The following is a 23,190-nucleotide window of genomic DNA, read 5'->3' on the forward strand; positions in this document are numbered from 1 at the left end:
TCTGAGAGAAGCTGGGTCATGTGATTTTGCCTTCAAAATAAAAGTTTTTTTTTCTCTTTTGTTCAAAAAACTATTGAGATCTGTAAATACAAGTCATATTAAAATAAATGGAAATGTTTTAAATACGAAACCACTTTTGAATACTGTGTATGATAGCAATAATCGTGGCTAGATGCTGTAAAAGAATAATTTTTAAGGTCACTTTGTCTCTAGAAGCTGTTTTTTTTTTTTTTTTAATATGCAATATGTAGGGTGTCATTTTTTATTTTAAATGTTTTGACCGGATGTTTAATATTTTCACATTTGATCAAACTTGACATTGGCTGCTTGACAGCAGCGACACAACCTCTCCTCCTTCCTCCCATCCATCCTCTGCACAAGTGAAACCCTCCACCATGTAGTCCCCTGCATGCTGACAGCAGATCTCCCTCCATGGCGTCTCTCTAAACAACGATTCTTCCTTCCTGCGGGTCCGATCGTGCCATAACATATCCTCCGTCCAGCATGCTGCAGATCGGAGATGAGGTGGTGTATTTCTCGGCGGTGTTTCTGCTGGTGATGCTGGCGACGAGGAGCGCCACGGGGGCCTCCCTCCTCACCGCATTCCTCTATGTCTTCATTGTGATGTTCCGGTTTCCTCCGGTGCCGGCGGACCAGGCCGGCCGCGTCCTCCGGCCCAGGGCTCCGTCAGGCGGCGTGCCGGTGGTGGCGCACCGCGGAGGGAGCCAAGACGCCCCGGAGAACACCTTGGCGGCGATTAGAGAGGTGACATGCGGGCATCAGGCATCTGTTAAGACGGAAAGATGGAGCTGTGCATGAGCCTGTGTGCTGTAGAGCCGTGAGATACAGAGATTTAGCACCAAAGTGAATTATATGTTTAGTTTCTGTTGGAATCTGGAGAAATGGAGAATCTGATTAAGACTGATTTTATTCTGTGTGATAGCAGACTAGTGGTTGCTTATGCTTAGCATGTCGTGACTTCCTAGTTATTTTGCAGTGTAAGCAGAGCACCACATCCCCTGTTCTGAAAGGTCAGGGCAGCTAATAACACCAGCCCCTGCAGATCTCAGGCTCATGATGCTCCTTGGCTTTTTTTGTATTCATATCTTCTCCCTCACTGTTTTTTTTTTTTTTTTTTTTTTCTTTAATGCTGAAGATGCTGAGTCAGCCGTGCTTGTCCTGTCACCACATGCAGATATCACCCTCTGCAGCACTAAAATCCATCTGAGAACACACCTCATCTGTCCACTCCCCTCACCAACCTCTTTTATTCTATCAAGCTTTTGTTCAGCGTCTTTTCAGCATCATTTCAGCCTCCTTAGGCAGCGATTGAGTGTGGTGGAAAACACAGGAAGTTCTGCTCAGGCTTATGCAGTGAAACAGCTGTTTTCAGAGTCAGTAATAAAAAAATAATGATCATGCTGCTGCTGCTGCTGCTGATGATGATGATGATGGTGGGCTCCAGTCTGCTGCCACTGAACCCTGTCTTTGATATCACTGACCATGTATTTCTGGGTCGCGCCTACATTTGTTGGCATCATAGGTATCAAAACGGCTGTTGTATGTTCATCCTTCAGGCGTGCAGAGAGCCAGGGTGTCTGTTCTTGAATCTATTTTTTCACTGTAAGCAGCTGTCACTGGTTTGGACCATCATCTGTGCAAAATGTGGCAGATTTTTTTGGTCCACTGCTGTCAAATATCATCTCTGCCTCTAGGTGTCACTTTGGGAAAATGATTGTATTTTTACTTGCATGGAAATTAAGTCTTTGTTATCAAACTCAGACACCCTGCAACATCCAAAAGGCTTATTTTTTTATTTTGTGGATATTTAATCATGCTTCATTCATGATGTCATTCCCAGAGTGCTTTGATTTAGTTTTCTTTTGATGGTCTATTTAATGTAAAATAGTATAAGTTACTATTCTAATTCATTGCTTGTCTCTACCCTCTTCATCTTTCATGTCACACATACTGTAATGTAGGCGTCCATGGTCAGCTCAGTCTTCACATCTACTGTACCTCCCCTGTGTCTGCCCACAGAAATAGAGAATCTATCCTCACTGTTAGATAATAGCACTGACTCACTGTGTCGCACTTTCTTACTTATGTAGGCCCATTTCCTCCTGTTGTTTGAAACTCCCAAGCTAAAAATATCTTTCTACCTGTCAGTAAATCTCTGTCTCCTTATCGTCTCTTTCCCCCTGTGATCTCCTGCCGCAGGCCAGCAGGAACGGGGCCACTGGAGTAGAGCTGGACCTGAGCTTCACAGCGGATGGAGTGGCCGTGCTGATGCATGACGACACTGTGGACCGCACCACCAACGGCTCTGGACCAGTTAGCAAACTGCAGTTTGCACAGCTTAAGAGGCTGGATGCTGCTGCTCGTCACAGGCTGAAGTAGGCTCCCCATCAAACACTCATTCCAGCTGAGATAAAGAAACAAAGGACAGTGAAATAAGATGGAATCTGTGAGGATCTTCATAGTAAAAAGTCTGACTTAGAGAAATCTAGTTTTCTTATGAGCAGCTCCCATTTAAAGCATCTCTTCTCACTTGCTTTTTCACAGATTTTAAGACTTAAAATAAGAGAGCAGGAAAAGCAGACTAAGACTTCGCTCAGTTTTGCCCTAAAAAGCTGCGGTGGTTTGTTTCATCAGGGACAAGTTCAGTGGAGAGAAGGTCCCAACGCTGCAGGAGGCGGTGGAGGAGTGCGTCAGACACCAGCTGACCATCTTCTTCGACGTCAAAGGTCAACCTGATAAGGTACTGAATTAACTAAAAGACTTAATGCCATAAATACATGGACACATACACGTTTCGAGCAGCGATGTTAGCCTGCTGTAGCCTACAGACATGCTCATGCTCAATGTAGGAATTCACTCAGGTTGCCTCTTTTTCTTTAAAGAAGCCGGCTTATTGTCAGATAGTTCAGTGATGCTCTTTTGGTCATCTCTCCTGTTTTTAATGGAATATTTAAATGTTTTCCTCTTTTTTCCAGGCTGCATCAGTGCTTCATGAGATGTATAAGAAGTTCCCTGTCCTTTATAATTCTAGCATTGTTTCCTCCTTTGAACCCAAAGTCATCTACAAGGTATCCAAAAATATGGCTGGGTAACACACACTAACTAGTTCTAGATTTTTTTTCCTTGATTTGTTTATTTGCGTACTGAATTCCTTGTTTATTATCTAAATAACTGATATATTCTCTCTAAATGGAGCATTAAACAGGAACATTTCTGGATCTTTTTGAGCTAAAATCGAACATGAAATGGCTTTAAACTGAACCCTTACACATATTATGATACCATGATGAAACCATTTCCGACTGAAGAGTCAGGACATCCTTCTAACTTTGACAGTATTCGGTTGACCTCTGACCTCTTCTGGTCCACAGATGCGTCAGACCGACCCCGGCGTGGTCACGGCTCTCACCCACCGGCCCTGGAGACTGAGCCGCTTCAGCGATGGCACTCCTCGGAGCCTGTCGACGGGGGGTCAGATGTGGATGGGGGTTCTGGACGTCTTGTTGGACTGGGCCCACCACCACATACTGTGGAAGCTCTGTGGAGTCTCTGCCATCCTCGTGCAGAAAGATTTCATCTCACTGTAGGTGAAATTAGATTTGATTTATCACATCGGTGCACAACCGCAAAACTGTGAATAATTCATATGTGCCAGATGTCAAGAGCGAACTTTTCTTGCATATAATTAATTCCACAAAACAGCAACTGTCTTTGACTGTCCACACAGGTTGTTTGTGCCATTTATTAATTACAGTTATGAGGCATTATCAAAGGCAGATGTCTGTTTAGGCATACAGGAAATAATGAATAAAGCCTTAAAGCAATAGAAAAATACAAATCTGCCTCATAAGCAGCAACAGGAGCTTCAGTGCATTGCTGAAACTATTAAAGCAAACAAATCTCAAAGCCCCCAAGGTTTCCAGCAAAAGAGAAAAAGAAAAACATTTATTTCTACTACAGAAAAATTCTTACTGAAATACTTTATACATACATTCACTGTTCACAGCTTCCAAATTTGGATCCCTCCAAAGTAACTTAATGAGTATTTTTACATCATGCTTCTTTTACTTAGCCTAAGTAAATCATCAGTGAAATAATTTAATAAGTTAAATGATTTATTGTCTCAGCAAAGGCATATGGCTTTTATGTTCAAGTTGATAAAACGTTTGTGGTAAAGAAGCTCTGGTATTTAAAAACATGTCCCCTATTTTGACATGTTTTGGATTCAAGTTTGGATCCAGTTGATCACTTCCACCAAAGCTATTGCACCCCATCAAAGCATATCCATTAAAAAATGCTCTGAACGACAATTTCTGGTTGAACTAAAAGGATCCTACAGTTATATCTCTGAAGGGATCCTTACTTTGAATAAGGATCCTGGCGGAGATGATCTACTAGACAACAGAATACAGAAAGTTTTTGTCCCTGATAGGCATTTTGAACCAAATATGTGTAAAAATAAGTCTCCGTTAAGCTCTGACGCTAACGAATCTCCAATCAAACCTTTAATCTCTCCTGACTCTGTTTTTGTCAGCAAAGACTAATAGAAAGACTAAAGGTCCTAGTTTCAGGTCAGTAGAAACAGCTAAAACGATAAGTGAGATCTGCTCTCTGGTTAATGTGCTCTCATTAGCTGATGTCTGCATTCAGCAAAAGACTGAGAGTGAAAGAGTTTTTGTAGTTTAACAAGGACCAACAGAGTGGTGACTCATATCTCATCAACATTTTATCAGATCAGCTCCACAGTTCTGAATCAATGTTTGGAGTAAACAGCTAGTGAAGTACAGTTAGACATTTTTTACTTATCTTAACATTTAGTTACTTGCAAATGTTGAACAACGATCTTAATAAGATTCAGTTAGAGATTCAAAAGGATTCTGATGCAATGTGTGGTTTGGATAAAATGCTGGTAAAAGTAAACATTGCTTCATTTAAGGAGCTCACTTTTCTATGTCATGTATCATTTGCAACCAAAAAAGTCTGTCTGTGGTTTTGTTCCTTATTGACTGAGATATATTGTATTTTCTTCCTCCTTCCTCCTTTCACTCAGGGACTACGTTCAGTACTGGGCAGAGCGAGGGGTGGAGGTGGTGGGCTGGACTGTTAACACCGCTGTGGAGAAAGACTACTACCAAAACCTGCTGAAGATCGGCTACGTCACCGACAGTCTGCTGGAGGACTGTGATACTCATTACTGAGTGATCACACACACAGACGGGGATTATTAAAATCTCAAATGTTCCCAGCTTTTAAAAGATTTTACATCTTTTTAGTGACCAGATTTGAAGTTGGAAACTCCTTACTTAGACAAAAAAAAACTACATAATTACTGCATAATTGTTACATTTTAGATTTTCTCGTCCTTTCGAAGAACATAGAATACATAAATATATAGATGGACTTAATTATAAGGTGGACGGGAGCTTGAAACTTGGTGCTAACCAGTTCTGTAGTGGCAAACAAACAACCCCAGCTTTATGAAAATATAGATATGATTTACTGTAGAGCTAAGAAGACGCTGTTACCTGTAGCTGGCATGCAGGTAATTTCCCTTTAAACCTACAGACACATTAAACCGCAAAGACTCATCTATATACTTCCTTGTCCTTATCCTACTACCAGCAGCAATACCTCCCACTCTCCTGGACCAAGGATGAGGATTACCGGTACCTTAAAGATCTTTTCTATCTCCTGCGCTGATCTTTCAGAGGCTTTAAGGCTCCTTTGAAGAGACACCAGTGTGTACAGTTCTAACATTAGACCTATACTGGCTTCATATATAAATACCTGCTATCATGTTATTTATTTAACACTGGGCTCTAGATGGTCTCTTGTTAATATTCTGCAATATGATCATACTTGATTGTCCATAAACAGCCTTCTGTCATTAAGTTGCACAAAAACGCAAGAAACTGCTGCGTGTATGTGTGTGTGTGTGTGTGTGTGTCCGTGTGTGTGTCCGTCTGCTCCATTGAACCTGAATGTAGGTGTTCAGTGTGCGTAGTTCAAGTCCAAGAGATGAGTCTACGTAAACATTAATACTTCCATCATGAATTGTCAGATAAGGATTGTTTGTGTGTTGCCAGAATTGTAATGAATGCTGAGGTCCCAACCCTTCTGCGTAAGAAATGTTCCGCCAGATAAGTATAAGTATAAACATAAGTAAAACATAAGGTTTTTTTCACATAACATTGACTCATTTAACTTTTACATGAACTTTTCTTTCTATTTCATCCCTCTATAATGTGCTACTGCTGCTTTCAAAGGTTCTCCACACTACCAGGAGTTTCTGTGGGAGAAACACTAAATATTTTCATTTTATCTTCATTTTATCTTTTCTCAAATTAACTGATTTGCCAGAATCCAGTCACATTTAGAGATAGTGACTGTAAAGAATATCATGATCAGGCATCAACCATGTGCAATTTAACTGTGATTGTAGGATGTGAACTCCAAATACCCTTTTTTTTTTTTTTTTTTTTCTTTTAGTAATCTAAGGACGTCTTGTAGACAAAAGGCGATCAGCGTTTAAAACCCCATTTCTCTTGCCTTTAATTCCACTTTAAGACTAATAGATAAATAATCAAAACATGTTGGGTTCATTCTAGGGGCTGAAATACATTTGTAGAATGTAAATGCAGTTTAGAAAACTGATATAGGTCAACACTGCTTTTGAAATGAAAATCCCAAAAATAATAAATTTGTAAAAATGATTAGTATATGAGAGATTTCTTTGTATGGATTTTGGTTAATGGCCATCTTTTAATCTACCCCAGGTGTGTGTGTGTGTGTGTGTGTGTGTGTGTGTGTGTGTGTGTGTGTGTGTGTGTGTGTGTGTGTGTGTGTGTGTGTGTGTGTGTGTGTAACCTGGCCTCCCTCACCTGTGTGTGCTGTAAACACAGAGAAGTTAGGCAGTTAGGGGCCACGTGGAGGAGCAGACGGATGATCCTCACTGAGTAAAGTCTCATTCCGCAAGTTTAACAGAATTTGACTTGTTCATTTCCCCCTAAACAGTAGCACAGGTGTGGTCAGGAAGGTCAAATCTATTGTCAAACAGATCGTTACTTCTCTGGACATTTCTGGAATAATTTACCTTGGTTGTTATTATAATTATTAGGGAAGGAAAATAGTGTAATTATACAATTCCCTCACATCTGAGTCTTAAGTCAGCGGCTCAGTGTCACAGACTTGTTTCCCGGGGCACTGTCTCTTTAAAGCGCCGAGGGAGGCGTGAGGGCACGTCGGGAGGTGGTGCGCTCTGACGGCGTGCGTGCAATGTCTTATGAATGACAGCCGCCGCTTCAGGTTATGTGACATTGTGGCAGTGCAGGACACCTCAGCACCAAAGGAACTCGCGCTAAGTGTCCGGACCAGGGGACGGAGAGGGCAGCTGAACGGGGGAAGGCTCGCTGGATGAGATGCGCACCGGCTACTAGTTTTACGCGGAGAGGAGCGCGGTCCTGGTTACCAAACAGCCAGCAGAGTCTCGTGTCTGCGTCGGCTCTGAGTGAAATCCAGCCTGATCACAGCAGAGGACGCTTTTTTTTCTCTAAAGTTTTTCTTTTAAACACACGTGGAGGAAGGCCTCTTGCCTTAAAGTGTCTTTACTAGTAGTCCCGCTCTGCCTGTAGCTGCTCTTCTCACTCCAAAGTGCCAAACTCGAAGTTTACAGGTGACTTTTCCTGCGCATGATGTACACCATTACAAGAGGACCAAGCAAACTGGTCACCCAGAGACGCACAGGTGAGATGATGAACTGTAACTTTGAGAGACCCACTGCACATTTATTTAGTTTTTAAGTGTGTTTTTTTTTTTAAGTGTATGTGAAATATCTCTTATTTTTTAGGGCCCACTCAGCAGCTTGATAACAAAATGAACGACTTCAAACACAAACAAACGTCGTGGAGTCTGCCTGAGTAAGTGTGCAGCCTGGTCGTGAAAAGAAAAATCCCTTAATGTGTTAATGTTTCATGTGTGTCCTTCTGAAAACCATCAAAAGTTTGGCTTCTTATTTGCAGAGATCAGACTTATGTGACAGATTAATTGTGTTGGTTTGAATGTGTGAGTGTGTGTGAGAGAGAAACGTCATCAGCCTGAGACAGGCACACCTTCACACTGTGGAAGGTTCAGCCTGTCTGCTGGGCTGTTTTCATGCCTTTAAACCAGCCGGGCTGCCTGTGTGTGTGTGTGTGTGTGTGTGTGTGTGTGTGAGTGAGTGTGTGTGTGAGTGTGTGTGACCTTGTGGGAAGGCGAGGTGGCACATGGTCCTTCATTCAGCTGTTGCAACGTCTGACTCCTACAAAACCAGCCTTGCTGGAGCTTAGGCCCCAAAAGACACTTTGAGAAACTTCCTGCTGGGGAAAAAACCCATTCAATTCAATTTATTTGTATAGCCCAATATCACAACAGAGTGTCTCATAGTGCTTTACAAAGTTCACTGAAATAAACAAGTGTAAGCGAACAAACAATCTAATAAAGAGTCCAGCAGTCGATGAGGATCAGTCCGGTGGATCAGTCCGAGGCATCACCTGCCCTTTATGACCCTCCTTCTTCTGGAAGACTTTATTTTTCTTCTTATGTTCCCATCAGCCTTCCTGCACCCAAGATAGTTTTCAACCGTCCGAACGGCAAGAAGTACCATCACCCAGCTCCAGCTCTCCCCGCAGACACCCAGCAGGAAGAGAGCTTCACCGCCGCACACGAGGAAAACGTCAGCTTTGTGTATGAGGGTAAGGAAATGAGCGGTCTGACTGGAATTACGAGAAGATGACACAACACTTTTGATTGTCTCGCTGTATCCACACACCGTCCCTCACCAGCTGTTTTGTGAATGACATTGTTTTACTATCAAGAGATTATCAAAGAGCTGCTAACCTCCTCCTCCTCCTCCTCCCAGGCCTCACCCACACAGCTGCTCTGACACTGATAGCCACCTAGCAGAGAAACGCTCTCACATCTACATGTCGGGCTGGTCATGACCCATGCTGGCGTACGAGCTGAACCAAAGAGCATTTTTGGTCTTGACCAGTGCCCATCCGCCACTCGGGCCAAAGAGGCTTGTTGTCTAAGCTTTAAAGAGCGAAGAGCGAGCGAAACCCTGAAACCACTGAAGTGTGCGTCTCTTTTCAACATTCGCAGGCTCTTTTGGCTCGGCCACACTCACTCTCTGTGTCCTGTTCGTAGTCAGCATTGAGGTTCAGCCCCAGCAGGGCATAAACAACTTCAGCGACCTTGTCATTGAGCGGACAAGGGCGTAAATAAGGCCTGACCCCCCTCCCTCCCTCTTCCCCTCCCACCCACTCCCCCTCCATTGAGAAAGAGTGCTGCTCAGGGTTGATTCATTCTCCTTCACACTCTCAAATGCCTCAAAGCAGAATATAAACTGAGTGTGGAGTTTCAAACGTTAGCAGGAGTGGTGCGTGTGCCTTTGAAGCTCTTGCCCTTGTGGACTTTCCTTGTTTGACACTGTGGGTGTGACCCTGGGGTGCAGGGCTTTTTAGCTTGGACAGATAAGCACTTTTGCTGTTTCCTTCTAATAACATGCTCTGATAGATAGATTAGCTGCAATAATCACTGAACAGTTGATGAACTTTTCAGGTTATTTAACAGAATAACAGATTAATGGATCTGTTAAAAAAAAAATGTCACAATTTCCTAAAACACAAGGTGATGAGCTTGAATGTTTTCTGTCCGGCCGATAGTGGAAAACTCAAAGATATTCAATGTACTATAATGTCAAGACAGTTAGAAAATTTTCACATTTCAGAAGCTGGGACCAACAGGATTACTTAATTCATATGAAAATACTGTAGCTGCCGAGTGATCTTTTGATGATCGATTTAATCAAACCCTAACCTGATTGAGTCACTGTGTTTTCAGCCTGGCAGGAGGTGCAGCAGCAGCAGCAGCAGCATCAGCAGGAGGCCGGCTCGGGGCCACAGGAGGCCCAGAGAGCAGTCCACTATAAAGAGACCACTCCCAGCCCACGCATGGACAGTGAGTACAGCTTCCTCTTCCCCCTCACAGCGCTCCATCCTCCCTGAGCTGCTCCTGCCTTTGCGTGTTTCATACTGGCTCACTTTAAGTCTGAAATAACATCCCACAGACCTGTGACCACTGTGTCATTGACAGTAGGTTGTATTAGTTTATGTCCACCAGCCAAACAAGGATTAGTGGCCCAAATTTAGTTTTCACACCTCAATTCATTATCATTAAATACAGAGCAAGCATGGGTTAATATCAAGTGGTCTGTGGTGTTCAGTTTTGGATCATTGTTGTGTTTTTTTTTTGTTTTTTTTTGATTATGCAGATAGTAATCAGTGTTGTGCCGCAGCCTGCACTAACATCAAAGCAATTATGTATTCGTTCAGGCATGTACAGGAATGTCAATATCAGTGTGGTCAAACACTGTAGTCCAGGATGTGGAAGATTTAAAGAGGTTAATAACAATAATAATGCAAATGATGATAATGTACCGGAAGTGGTGTCACGGCTGCACTGACATTAGCTTGACACATAAATGTGTTGCGCTTCCTTGTTGTCACCACTAGAGGGCGGTGCGTAATCGTCATTCCCTGATGCCAAAAATAATGTTAATAGGTAACATTTTCATCGGAAACTGTCGCAGCAGTTATTGATCATTTATCGTGTTTTGCCTCTAATTTCTTCACTTAAGTTACTTTATCGAGAAATGTATTAAATTGGCTGTTAATGAACGCAGTTGTCATCAACACGTTACTGTTATTTGTAGTGATCCTACTGATGTTTTACATCATTATATTAACGCCACAAATTAAACGTCGTGCTGTAGTTCCTCACCGTGACCACTGGAGGGCAGTGAACACTCAGAACTGTAAAAACAGGGTCAATGATCAAGTTTAGACAGAACATGAAAACACTTGTGGTCAAAATAAAACCATCAAAAAAGAGACCAACTCGACACAAGGTCGGGGTCGTCTCTCTATTTCTACACGTTAGATACACTATTACAACAGGGACGAAGTCGTGATCTCTACAATGACTGTTTTAATCAAGAAAAACAAAATGCAACATTCATTTATTGTGTCCTTTAGTATTTGGCAAACATACAACAGCAAAGATTTCACTACATGTGTAATGACAATTTCAGTCTCACAGGCAACAGCGTGGCTAATCTTTTTAATTCTTCTTTTTTTTTTTTCAGACTTTGTGCCTTTAGATTTAGACGAGTGGTGGGCCCAGCGCTTCCTTGCCAATATAGACAAGCTATCCTGACACCCTTCTGGGATTTGTGGGTCTTGACGGAAGGTCGGGAGGTGAAATCTGAGGCGGGATGGCTCACAGAGGAGAGGAAGCCTGGGCAGGAGGTGTGATGGGTCTAAACGGCCCGATGTGATTCAGATGGACGGACAGCGCAGGGACGCTGACATGGAAACCACAGAGAATCACATGAACTCTGCGATCCATCCAGCTCTACGTACTCAGTCTGAGTCACACTGGAGGACGACGACGATGACATCCTAAAGTTGAGGTTTCTCTCATCTTACCACCCTCTCTAGAGATGTCATGTTACGCTGAAATGCAGTAAAAGTGTATTTTCAAGAAGCTCAGTATCGTCAGCATCTTTTTGTCACAGGAATGAATTGTTTATTCACCTTTCTGTTAATGCACACTGGAGCACATCAGCTCCATGAATTCTGATAGTTCTTGAAATCCATTTTACACTAAGTTCAGCTACTTTTTGACCAATGACAGTTGAAGTCACATTTTTTGAAATATTTCTTTACACAAAATATTCCCACATTTCAGGTACTCAGTTTCTTATAAATCAAAAAGAACATAAAAATATTAAATAACATGAAAAAAGCTGAAACATTTTGGAGGGCTTATTAAAAAAAAAAGAACAGAAAAAGGCAAAAGTTAACAGCTCTACTCAAGAAAGATGCATTTCTAATTGAACCGTCTGTCACTTTAGGTGCGTGTAGCTGGTGTTGAACGTGATATTTTAAGGAGTTTGAAATGACAGTTTTATTCCACACTTTTTAATGTGACTTCCTTTTTTTTTTTTTTTTCTTCGTGTCTGTTTCTGGTTGGTTTACATCCAGATTACTCAGGAGCCAGTCAGTTTATTTCTGCAGTATCTGGTCTTGAAAACAAGATCAGAAAAATCCTGTGTTTGCATGCCAGCGTATGACTGACTATTTAAAGTCACACTGAAATGACAGATGTAACCACAATGGCACATATCCTTTAAATACTATTACCACTGTCAATACCATTCAAAACACAGAGTGTTTACAGAGAAGCTTCCAGCAGTTCATCTTCACTCCATCTGAGCTCTTTAAGTCTTGATGTGGTCTCCATGAGGGGGGGTAAAGTACTCCAGAGGGGAAAGAGATGTGATTTTTATGGCTTAAGATGGACAAAGGCCTGTCGTTCTCCGTCTTTGTGGGCCCTTTGGCCGCCGTCAGTCTGAGCTGTTCATGTCTCCGAGAGGCCCTCAGTGCTTCTCCAGAGCTTTAGTCAGCAGTTCATTGAGGCGGGAAATCATCGGCCGGGGATCGTCGTTCAGGCCGGCTGCGATCATGGCGTTGTCATAGATCTGAGAAACATAGACAAAGAGAAACAAATGTAGAAAATTCAAAGCTTATCAGTATATGAGACAATAATATCCCATAAGAAGGATTATATGCTGCTAGAACAAAAAGACTTGGGAACTAAAGGCCACTAACAAATAAAGGCCTGATGGAAAACATCGATCGGAGGTGCAATCACCTCTAATCTAACACGTTGTATGATAAATTAAGCATGAAGCGAATTTCCACTAAGTTAATTCTATCGATACCACAACAGGGCCAAAGTCACTCTTCTGCTACTCGTGGGGTTCTATGGAGTAGTAGGATTTATTCCACCCACTTCCACTCTGCTGTTAAAATACTATTGATAACTTTGGGCACAAGTTTCAAACTAAAAGCCATCCAGGAGTTGGAGGGATTCTGGCTTTTGAGCTGCTGAAATGCTTTTAGTGTGCAGGAAGTGTTGAGCTTCACTGCCAGTGACTTAACTGTGGTAAAAAAAAAAAAAAAAAAAAAGTCCGAATGGAAGCAACTCAGATCAGAAAACAATGAGGCCTCCTTACTAACTTGTGATGGGTTTTGTTTTCCATATCCAGCTCTAACCCACAGTACCTGTTCCAGCAGCAGTCCAGCCAGCTCAGAGTTTGTGTCCTTCAGCGCGTGCATCTTCTTGATCAGATCGTGTCTGTCGGATGGTAAAACAGGAAGTTAGTGAGAGCTGGACGCAAATGCACATTAGTTCAAGTACCCGTCGCTCTCTCACCCTGCGTTGATCTCCAGCGTGGGCTGCAGGATCTGGGCTCTCTCCTCCGGGGTGCGGGCCAGCTGCTGGGTGCGGAGGAAGTGGCGTGCGGCGCCCATCTCCAGTACTGTGATCATAGCTGGGTGGGTGTCCAGCCGAGGAGTCAGCTGGGAACCAGATGAGAATAATAATGCATCATGTAATAGGTCTAGTTAACAGGAAATATGACACCGCTGGATGATTTAAATTCAAGACTGAGTTAATTTTTTTTGTCAGGAGAAACATCCAAACAAACAGAGTTTCTCTTTACCTTTATGTTGGTGACTCGGGGGCCCAAAGCATTCTTCATCCAGGATATCATGTCGTCGGCCTGCTCCTGCGTCAGACGCTCTGAGGCTGCAGAGGAAAAGCAATAAACAGGAGTCAGTGCTACAGCTGGGAAAAGTGCCACAGTGCTCGGCTTTCAGAGTAAGAGAGGAGCAGACCCGGCGTGCTGTCCTCAAACTTCTCCTCCTTGTAGTGATCCACCACGATGTCGGTCTCCACCGAGATCATCTTCTTCTTGTCGAACTCCCTGAGGTGGAGCAGGGTGAGCTCATCGAACTGCTCGTAACAGAACAGCACCTGTGCAGGAAATGTCCAGAGTTTTCATCCACATTTACCGATTTTTTTTAAATCAGCTTTTCAGAAAACATTTTATCAGTGTTTTATCATCTCTTTCTAGAGGTATTACCTAACAACCTCATGTGTTATGAATAGTACATTCAAGCTCAAAGTGACTCAGGTTTGTGCTGTGTGCAAAGACATTTTAGAGTTTGTATAAAATATGTGTTTTATCACAACCGGTTTGGTCCAGTTTAAACAAAGTCTAGTTTGTTTGCCCGTCTGGTTAAGTGTGTTTGGCCGAGTGTTAAATCGTTCATTCAAACTCTGATGTGGAAGCTCAGCACACCCTCTCACCTCCATGTCTTTCTTTTTCATGGCCTCATAGTAGGGGGAGTGCTCGGCAAGGTGACGGTTGGGGGCGCACAGGTAGTAGATGTTGCGTGTGCCGGCCTTCATGCGGTCGCCGTACTCCATCAGACTGGTCTGCTGGCCCGCCGGCAGAGCAGACGACTCAAACCTCAACAGCTTTGCAATATCCTCCTGCACAGGGACAAACAACGTCCATGATACTTCAAAAAAAAAAATAGTGAATAAAACCGATAAATAAATAAAATAGTGGAAATTTGTTTGCGTTTTTATAGTTTTCCCGCTCCGAGCAAAGTCACCTTGACGTCTTGTTCGTGGGTGGTGACGATGCCCTCCCTCATGAAGAGGCCGTAGTCCTCGAAGAACTTGCTGTACTTCTCTGGCTCCTTCTTGCTCTGGTCCAGCAGGAAGCGGATCACCCTCTGCTGCAAAACGTCACGAAGCTTCCTGTAGACAGAGGCATATAAACTGGATCAATATGGGAGTAGTCAAGTCAGTATGTGATATTAAAAACCTAAAAATAGGAGCAGCGCAAGTAGAGAACAGAGAAATGCACTGGGAAGTTATGAGTAAACGGACAGTAAATACTCCTATAAATGCAGATTTTGGAGGGTCTGTACCTGATGAGGGCGCTCTCCTGCAGCAGCTCTCTGCTCAGATTCAGTGGGATGTCCTCACTGTCTACCACGCCTGCACACACACAATGTTTAGCTCAGTACTGAAAAATCCAAAAAAATCATGCACATGGTAAAATCAGCAGGTGGAAGCACTCAGGAGGATCCAGACCTCGCAGGAAGCGAAGCCATTTGGGCAGAATGTCGGTGGCTTTGGTCTGGATCAGGACCTTCCTGCTGTACAGAGCCACACTGGAGCCCATCTCCCTGCTCACGTCAAACATGCTCGGCTTCTGTTGACAAATAAATGATTCTGAATAAAACCTGACAACGATTGTGTAAAAGAGAAACATTCCCATTAAATTGGCTGGTGAGGTGTTTTCACTCAGGTGGGCACATAAAACAACATCTTAAGGGTTTGGCCGTTCATACAAAAACACATCATGCCCCCCCCCTGAGCTCCTCACCGTCTCAGGGACGTAAAAGATGCTTCGGATGTTGAGCGGGGCGTCGGCACGGTAGTGCAGCATGTAGCGGGGCTTGTCGTAGGACTGGGAGACGTAGCGGTAGAACTCCTCGTGCTGCCAGTCACTAATCTCCTTTGGCTCCATCATCCACAAGGCCTGATGGGAGGCAGAGTTCAAACAACAATAAAACCTCAACAAAATCCAACACATACAAATTGTGCCTTATTACACTGATGCCCAGCTCTAGATCTGAGAGACTCACCTGCAGAGTGTTGAGCCTCCGTCCGTTCAGGAAGATGGGGAAGCTGACAAAGTTGCTGTACTTGGTTACAACCTCTGAAAGAGACACAACAGCTTGTAATCATGTTTAGCGGCGCGCTAACGTGCGTCATCGCTGCAGTTACAGCAGCTCCAGCAGTTATACCTTTGACTCTGTCCTCCATGGAAAACTCCTTGCAGTCGTCTTTGAGGTGCAGCACGATCTTCGTTCCCTGTTGGACGCCGCTGGCCTCAGCGATCTCGAAGACTCCAGAGCTGAGGAGGACAATGACAGGCGGTCAGAGGATCACACCTGGTTACAGTCATTTCACAGATGTGTCTATAACACTCGCTGTTCTGCTGTAGAATCGGATCACACTGAGGGACTTTCTTTCTTCCTTCCTAGAAGACAGATTTGTTCTCATCCCCATCCCGTCTCTCCCTCTCACCCATCAGAGGACCACTTGTATCCGGGTGCCCCCGGCTCAGCGGCCCGGGAGTAGACGTCGACGCGGTCGGCCACCATGAAGGCAGAGTAGAATCCCACCCCGAACTGACCAATGATGGTGCTGCTGGCCTCCTCCTGGTTCTGCAGGGCATCCAAAAAAGCCTGCAGGGTGGGGAAGAGATAATTATATGACCGAATCACAAACTAGAAGTGTTTATGACGAATACAGAAGTGTGACATTAATTAGATATGAGCTGAAGGATTAACTGGATTGCTACAGTCTACACTACAGTCACCTTGGAACCGGAGCGGGCGATGGTCCCCAGGTTGGCCACCAGCTCCTCTTGGCTCATCCCCACTCCTGTGTCCTGTTAGAGAACACAGAATCCCAGTCACATGAAAAAAAAAAAAAGTCATCATCTTGTTGAATATTCATCCACCAGGTGGCAGTCTGTCGAAAAACAACAGCCCAGAAACCACAGTCCACCAGGAGCCCTTCTCCACTGCAGCAACCTGGTTCTTTGTTGCATTTCCACTTTATTTTGTAGGCCTCAACCTTTTGGATGAGCGTTAATTAAAAGGCTTCAGTGAAACCATTGACTGTTTATAAGAAGCTGGTGAACCCACCATGATGTAACTCATTGGTTTAACTGCTGTTTTTGAAGCCTCCAGTTTGACAAAGTCCAAAACGACTTCAAGAGCATCAAAACACTTCATCGTTTTCTGATTTGTTCCACTGCACAAACTACTATGATTCTTTTTTCCCCTACAATTATTTCCCCAATATCTGCCAGATGCTGAGAGACCTTCTGGACCGTCCTCATCCCCAAACTGGACAGAGAACAGAAAAAAAAGCAGAACTGGTAACAAAGGCTACGCGCTCATTTTTATTCATGCAGTGGAAAAGGGCTCTGATGTTGTGTGTTTAACTGAAAGACCAACAACACAGGAACCTTTAAAAGGAAAAAAATTAAATTGATCAACCATAATTCATGCAGACCTCACTTCCTCCACAGTCATGGTTGTACCTGGACGGTGAAGGTGCCCTTGGCACCATCGGTCTGCAGGTGGATCTCCATCTGAGCTGCTTCACCACCTGCTGTGATCAGTTTGTGGCGCAGTTTTTCCAGAGCGTCACTGCCGTTAGAGATCAGCTCCCTGATGAAGACCTGGTGGGATGAAGAAGAGCCACAGAGTCAGACGGAGAACTGCTATAGATAATAAACTGAAATGTCGCTCGAGCCAAGTTGAATATTCTTTCTCTCTCCATCTCGAACAAAACCTCTTACCTCTTTCTCCGAGTACAAGGACCTGGCAACGATGTCCAGCAGTTTTCTCGTCTCAGCCTGAAATTCATGTTTGGCGAAGCTACCTGCGTGCATCGGGGGACGACATCAGTCAGGTGATCTTAAATCTAACAAATGGTCATTGGAGGAGAATGAAGTCTGCAGCTGTTACAGCACCTTGTACAGACTCTGTATCACTGATGATGTTGTGCAGAGGCTCGTCCTCAGGCTCTTTCTCAGCCTCCTGGGTGCTGTAGTAAGACTGCTGGCTGACGCCGAGGCAGGACCGCTGGGAGCTCCACACTCTGGGCCGACTGCTCCACCTCTGCTGCCGTCCAACCTGCAGGTCTGAAGACAGGAGGAGTCAGCCGGTGGGGCTGCTTCTCACGGAAACTGTGAGGATGAACTAACCAAGGAGCACAACTCTGATGATTACACTAAAGAATATTTGTATTACAACTGTTAATACCTGCACAGTATACATATTTTATAACCTCTTGCCAAGCTGTTTACCTACATTACAGTTCATCATTACTGTACATCTGCAAGAACAGTTTCATATTCTTACCACAGAATTTACTTCGGTACCATGTTGTTATGCCTTGGATTCTATTCTTTTTTTTTTAAAATGTTCTCCCTTTATACAGATCTATAAGAGCACTGTTGGACGGAGCCTGACATTCAGTATTTTCATTGCCGACGACGACTTCGCTGTAATTATCGTGCACATGATACATAAACAACTTGAACTTGAGGGAAGTTTAGGAGCAGCTCTTAAGCGATCACATGATTAATCGCATGTACGTTCTTGACCCACACTTACTGGTGAAGATGAGATCTTGCAAACAAAATCAATGCCACAGTCGGTACTTCCCTGCTGAGCTCAGGTGAGGAGATGGTGTAGTGATACTGTAGTGCTGTAACTTTAGGTGATTTACCTTACATACATATGTAACACTTATAGTACATGGCAACAAGTTGTAATATTATATGATTTATGTAGGGACTAATTACTTAATTGGGGCCTAATTGACTGTATCTGGTTTTATAATTTGAAACTATTGTCTGTTGCCATCTATTCTTATTTTAATGAACTACTGTCTCAGACTTCACACGTGAATTTAAGCACTTTAATGCATGAGTGTGTGTGACCTTTAGGTGAGTGTGTTGTGTGATGCAACAGCTTGGAGCTAAAAACCAAATCTACCTGCAAGTCAAATGAGCATAAAATTCACATTAACTTCAGCTGAACTTTTGAATACACTTTTGCACAAAAGCAAGAAACAGAAGTCCTGTTGTTAGATGATCTCTTTATGAAATAAAAGTCAAACCATAACTGGTAGTACTTACAGACAGACTTGGTAAAACGTTATTGGCCTTTATATTAAAAATATGTAACTCTTTATGGTTTTTATTCTGACTGTTGGTAGGTTGTGATCTACATGCAGGTGACATAAAGCTCTTACACACAGAGTTTACACTAGTGTGATCTTGTGGCTGTCAACTAACCGGCTAGGCTAACTCAGCTAAGCTAACAAACACATCTTACCTCCAGTGAGGGAGCGCGAGACAGTTCGGCTGCTCAGCCCTCGTGCACATGACACAGGCCGTGAGCAAGAGGCGAGAGCGAACCGGGCCAGCGCGAGACAGCGGGACATGGTGACAGACGAGAGGCACCGACACGAGAGGAGACAGGTCAACTGACCCGAGGGACGCACGCCGAATGACGGAGATACAGGAAGGACCCGCGACGTCGCCTTGTAGTGACGTCGGCATGGCGTCCGTCACAGTGCCTGATGAGAAGTGGAAATTATTTTAGTGACTAAATAATGTCATGTAAAAAGTGTGGAAGTGCGTTAATATGTATTAAAAACCCTTCTAATCGTATCTGTACCTATTTGTACTTATTCGATTTATTTGTTGGCCTCCTTAATTATTTGTAATGTTAGAAGTGAATTAATTTTAGTCCTTAATTTGCCCTTCAAGGTCAAACAGTCGTGTTAAATTACAACATACAAATCAAACATGTACAGTGTATTTAAAATTATGTAATTAAGTTTATGTTGATACCGATTATAGAGCTGATTGTTGATTAGTTGACAAATGCATTTTAACTTTGTCTATTTAAATTTTTGATATATTGTTGGAGCAAGTTTTTAAGCAAAAATGCGATGCCAATGTCTGCAAACATTTGATGGATGTAGGTTCTTCAATGTTAGAAGTTTTTGTTGCCTTATATTAATGTACACAGAACCACTTGAGGTTTTAGACTCAAGACAAATATACAACTTTATCTAAGGAAATTGTGAAGGACAATTGTAACTTTTTCTAGTATTTTACACACTAAATGACAAATAATTGAAGTAAAAGAATCATTGAATTAATAACAAAAATCACCATTGGCTGCAATCCTAATGCCACAACAGCGTTCTCACGAAACAGAAACATTTAATGCAGAGTCTGTGGCACACAGGTTTATTTAACAATATGGTATATAAGTACGAAATGAGCCATTTGAACCAGTTTGTACAGTGATTTCATTCTTAAGTTTCTGCATATTTACAGTACTGTCTAGCTGCATGATTTACATTAGAGAACAGTTCATCAATTCAAGTTTAATGCAAGAGAGAAAATGATGCACAAAACTCTCTGAACACAAATCAGCAGTCAAACGAGTTAATTTCTCACCACAGAAAAAGAGGTTCAAGACTTAATGAGAATTTCTTTAGACTGAGGGAGAGACAAAGCAATTTTTTTTAAACATTTGCAAGACATTTCTGGGCCAGAGCCAGTAAAAAGAACATTCCGGCACCTGTGAACATTAACAAGCTTCAGTGCAGGCTCCTCTTTACACCTGCCTTTTGTGTTTGGGTGTGTGCAATAGTTCCTAGATCTATACAAATACGTTAATCTCCCATAGATTCTGCAAACAGGAAAGAAATTAAGGCTTTCCCAAAGGCAGTCCTTTTTGAAAAATGGCATATTAGAATAAATTAGCCAGGAACAGAGAAACTGAGCAAGGAGGTGAAACCTGGCAAAAAATTCCCAGACAAATAATTTTACAGTCTTCTCAACACAAATACGATATTAATTTGCAAAGGTACAAAATAAAAAAAAATTAATAATAAAATGAAATATTTTTTGTTTTGAGAAGTTTTGTTAAAAAAGTCAATACCAGAGCATAACAAATGAAAAACAAATGAAAACAAAACAAAGACCAGGGCAAATTCTTGCACATCTGGTCTGAACCAAAAATATATTCTTTGTGTCTTTGTTGTCCTCTTTTCAACAGCAATTATTAAATCACTCTGTGTTGGAAGAAAAAGCAGTCCCTTGGTTTAAGAAAAGTTCACAGTCTGTAGGCCTCATATGACTCATTTGTTTGTATTTCTTTTTAGCTTTTTACATCAGCAAGTACAAAAATTTCTCAGCTGAAATCAGAACAAGGCCTTTCTTCTGTCACGAAATGCTACAATCCTTCAACAAATTTCTCCAGCGTGTCTCCCGTGGTGTCACCCACCATACCCATATCATTACTCAACCCCCCTCTGTTTGGTGTGTTAAGCTGTGGGAGCATGGCACTCTGCTCCGGCGTTCCCATGTGACCCTGCTCCATGGGGCCGGACATGGGGCCTCCAAGGCTGGGGTGGGGAGAACTGGAGTGGAGGGTGCCATGCTGGGGTGAGGGCTGAGGCTGTATCCGTGGGGAGGGACTAGAATGAGGGGGCTGCTGGGAAGGCGGACGGGGCGATTGCACTGGGGCTGGGGAGCGTACTTGATTTCCCAGGGTGTTTGCCATTGTCTGGCCAGGTAAGTGAGCTCCTCCCTGGGCTTGGCCTTGGAGCATGTGGGGTTGTGGGCTCATTGAGTTTGCCTGCACTGGAGAGCCCATCTGCTGCTTTAACATCTGTTGCTGCTGCTGCTGCTGAAGCATGCGCTGCTGGAGGAGGGTCTGCGGCCCATCCATGCCCATGCCAGGCTGGCCCATTTGGGATGTGGGAGGGAGCTGTCCCATGGGCCCCCCACCTCCTTGCATAGCCATTTGCTGCTGCATACGGAGCTGGGAGTAGCTCGCTGGCCCCGGCTGCTGCTGGGGGAACTGACCGTGGCCCTGAGGCATGCCTCCCTGCTGCTGCTGTGCCTGCTGCTGCTGCTGCATCTGCTGCATCCTAAGCAGCTGCTGTCTGCGGTACAGTTGCTGATTGCCGTTTTGAGCAGCATTCATCATCTGGCCTTGGGGGCCCATGGCTGCCATGCCCTGGGGCCCTGCCTGCTGAGGAGGCTGCTGCTGCTGTGCCATCCCTGGCCTCTGCACCTGGTTTGCCATGGCTGCCATGGCCTGCATTCCTGCCTGGGACCCCAGCATGGCCTGAGGGTTCTGCTGCTGCACCTGCTGCTGTTGCTGCGGCTGGTTGGCCTGATACTTAGCTGTCCTCTGTTTAATGAAGGCGGCCATGAGGTGGGGGTTTGACTTGAGGATGTTGAGGACCTGCTGCTGCTGCTGGGGGGAGCTGGGAGATTTGAGGGTGCGCAGCAATTCCTGCAGGGCACTCGGAGCAATGTTACCAGGTATCCCCCGTGGCATGTTTTGCTGCTGTGGCGTCATCCCCTGCTGTGAGGGGCCCTGGGGAGGCATAACCCCAGGCATTTGGAGACCCTGTTGCTGGGGCATCATTGGCCTCTGCATGAGCTGGCCCTGCTGGGGCATGGGGGCACCCTGAGCCTGCTGAGGGGCCATGGGGCCTTGTTGTGGAGGGACCTGCGGCTGATGACCCTGGGGATTCTGCATGGGATTCTGCATCCCTGGACCCCACTGGCCTTGCTGCATAGCCTGCATCACCTGGGGGCCCCGTGGCCCCTGCATCATCTGCATCTGGCCCTGCATGGGGCCCATCATTCTTGGGTGGTTCATGGGCATCCCATTCATGGCATAATTCTGCTGCTGCTGTTGCTTCGCCTTGGCTACCATCTCAATCTGTTTGGCCACCTTCAGGGCTGCCAGCAGTGGCTGCTGCTGCTGTTGCTGTGGCTGTTGCTGCTGCTGTGGTGGCTGAGGCGGAGGCTGCTGTTGGTGTGGCATGTTAGGCAGAGGTGACTGCTGCTGATGGAGAGGGGATGACTGAGGCCCTGGTTTGCCCTGCGGCACTGGTGTTGGGGGTTGGCTGCTGCGGCCATTGTTGGGGAAGCCTTGGGGAATATTGGTAGGGTTTGGTGGCTGCTGTTGTTGGGGCTGGTTGGGCATGGGCTGGGGAGTCTGGGGTGTATTAGGCTGCTGCACAGAGTTGGGGGTGTCGGGGGCAGCTGAGGTAGGAGGAGATGGCATGGGCATTCCCCTTCCAGCCATGGTGGCCATTCTGCGACGCATCATTTGAGCCTGCTGGAGCCTGTGCTGCAGCTGCTGCTGACGGAGTTTGTGCTTAATGTTGAGACAGAAGGGAACAGGGCACTTGTTCTCCTGACAGTGCTTGGCATGATAACAACATAAAGCAATGAGCTGCTTGCACACAGGGCAGCCACCATTGGTCTTGCGCTTGCAGCCTTTGGTGTGTTGTACCACCCTCTTCATCTTCTGACATGAAGGCAGAGAGCAGTTGGCGTTGCGGCACTGGCAGGCGTGGACCAGGGACTGGATGCAGCGCTGGATGCTGAGACGTCGGCTCTCCTGAGGGCTCTTGGAGGCTTCTCCACTCTGACCGTTGCTGTCGTCATCTAAACCAAGACCCCACTTCACCATCTGGTGCTCGTGGCCCTTAATGTTGTAGCAGTTAATGCATAGGTCGTAGTCCTGATGACAGATAAGGAAGACCACATTTAGGTTACACAAAGAT

General features: G+C 44.5%; 4 protein-coding genes across 7 annotated transcripts in view; 2 read left to right on the forward strand and 2 right to left on the reverse strand.

Moving 5' to 3' along the window:
• The first annotated feature begins 504 nt into the window (after nucleotides 1–504).
• On the forward strand, nucleotides 505–5,219 carry LOC139217286 (glycerophosphodiester phosphodiesterase 1-like). Its single transcript, XM_070848609.1, has 6 exons — nucleotides 505–765; nucleotides 2,221–2,396; nucleotides 2,656–2,761; nucleotides 2,997–3,089; nucleotides 3,393–3,604; nucleotides 5,072–5,219. Exons 1-6 carry the CDS (start codon nucleotides 505–507, stop codon nucleotides 5,217–5,219), a joined length of 996 nt encoding a protein of 331 aa, XP_070704710.1.
• A 2,441-nt stretch (nucleotides 5,220–7,660) lies between these two features.
• On the forward strand, nucleotides 7,661–11,329 carry LOC139216700 (MAPK regulated corepressor interacting protein 2-like). The gene is made up of 5 exons (XM_070847908.1): nucleotides 7,661–7,764; nucleotides 7,868–7,937; nucleotides 8,611–8,750; nucleotides 9,901–10,017; nucleotides 11,204–11,329. Exons 1-5 carry the CDS (start codon nucleotides 7,710–7,712, stop codon nucleotides 11,272–11,274), a joined length of 453 nt encoding a protein of 150 aa, XP_070704009.1. The 5' UTR covers nucleotides 7,661–7,709; the 3' UTR covers nucleotides 11,275–11,329.
• A 203-nt stretch (nucleotides 11,330–11,532) lies between these two features.
• Nucleotides 11,533–19,077, reverse strand: trap1 (TNF receptor-associated protein 1). The gene is made up of 18 exons (XM_070847906.1): nucleotides 18,912–19,077; nucleotides 17,540–17,710; nucleotides 17,366–17,448; nucleotides 17,105–17,245; nucleotides 16,373–16,444; nucleotides 16,078–16,238; nucleotides 15,795–15,904; nucleotides 15,633–15,706; nucleotides 15,371–15,526; nucleotides 15,076–15,196; nucleotides 14,910–14,979; nucleotides 14,589–14,736; nucleotides 14,278–14,463; nucleotides 13,803–13,941; nucleotides 13,628–13,713; nucleotides 13,339–13,484; nucleotides 13,188–13,260; nucleotides 11,533–12,601 (listed from the first exon to the last, which is right to left on the reverse strand). The coding sequence occupies exons 1-18, from the start codon at nucleotides 19,018–19,020 to the stop codon at nucleotides 12,500–12,502; spliced, it is 2,148 nt and encodes a 715-aa protein (XP_070704007.1). The 5' UTR covers nucleotides 19,021–19,077; the 3' UTR covers nucleotides 11,533–12,499.
• A 686-nt stretch (nucleotides 19,078–19,763) lies between these two features.
• crebbpb (CREB binding protein b) overlaps nucleotides 19,764–23,190 on the reverse strand; it is a 33,014-nt gene continuing 29,587 nt past the window's right edge. For 2 of the 4 annotated variants that reach the window (XM_070848677.1, XM_070848676.1), the window contains exon 31: nucleotides 19,764–23,147. In XM_070848677.1, the coding sequence (XP_070704778.1) occupies nucleotides 20,832–23,147 (2,316 nt within the window). In that variant the 3' untranslated portion in view covers nucleotides 19,764–20,831. The remainder of the gene's footprint in view (nucleotides 23,148–23,190) is intronic. The other 2 variants (XM_070848679.1, XM_070848678.1) reach the window with 1 other exon arrangement.

This window comes from Pempheris klunzingeri, chromosome 17 (genome assembly GCF_042242105.1).
Source record: "Pempheris klunzingeri isolate RE-2024b chromosome 17, fPemKlu1.hap1, whole genome shotgun sequence".
NCBI classification, from domain to species: Eukaryota; Metazoa; Chordata; class Actinopteri; order Acropomatiformes; family Pempheridae; genus Pempheris; species Pempheris klunzingeri.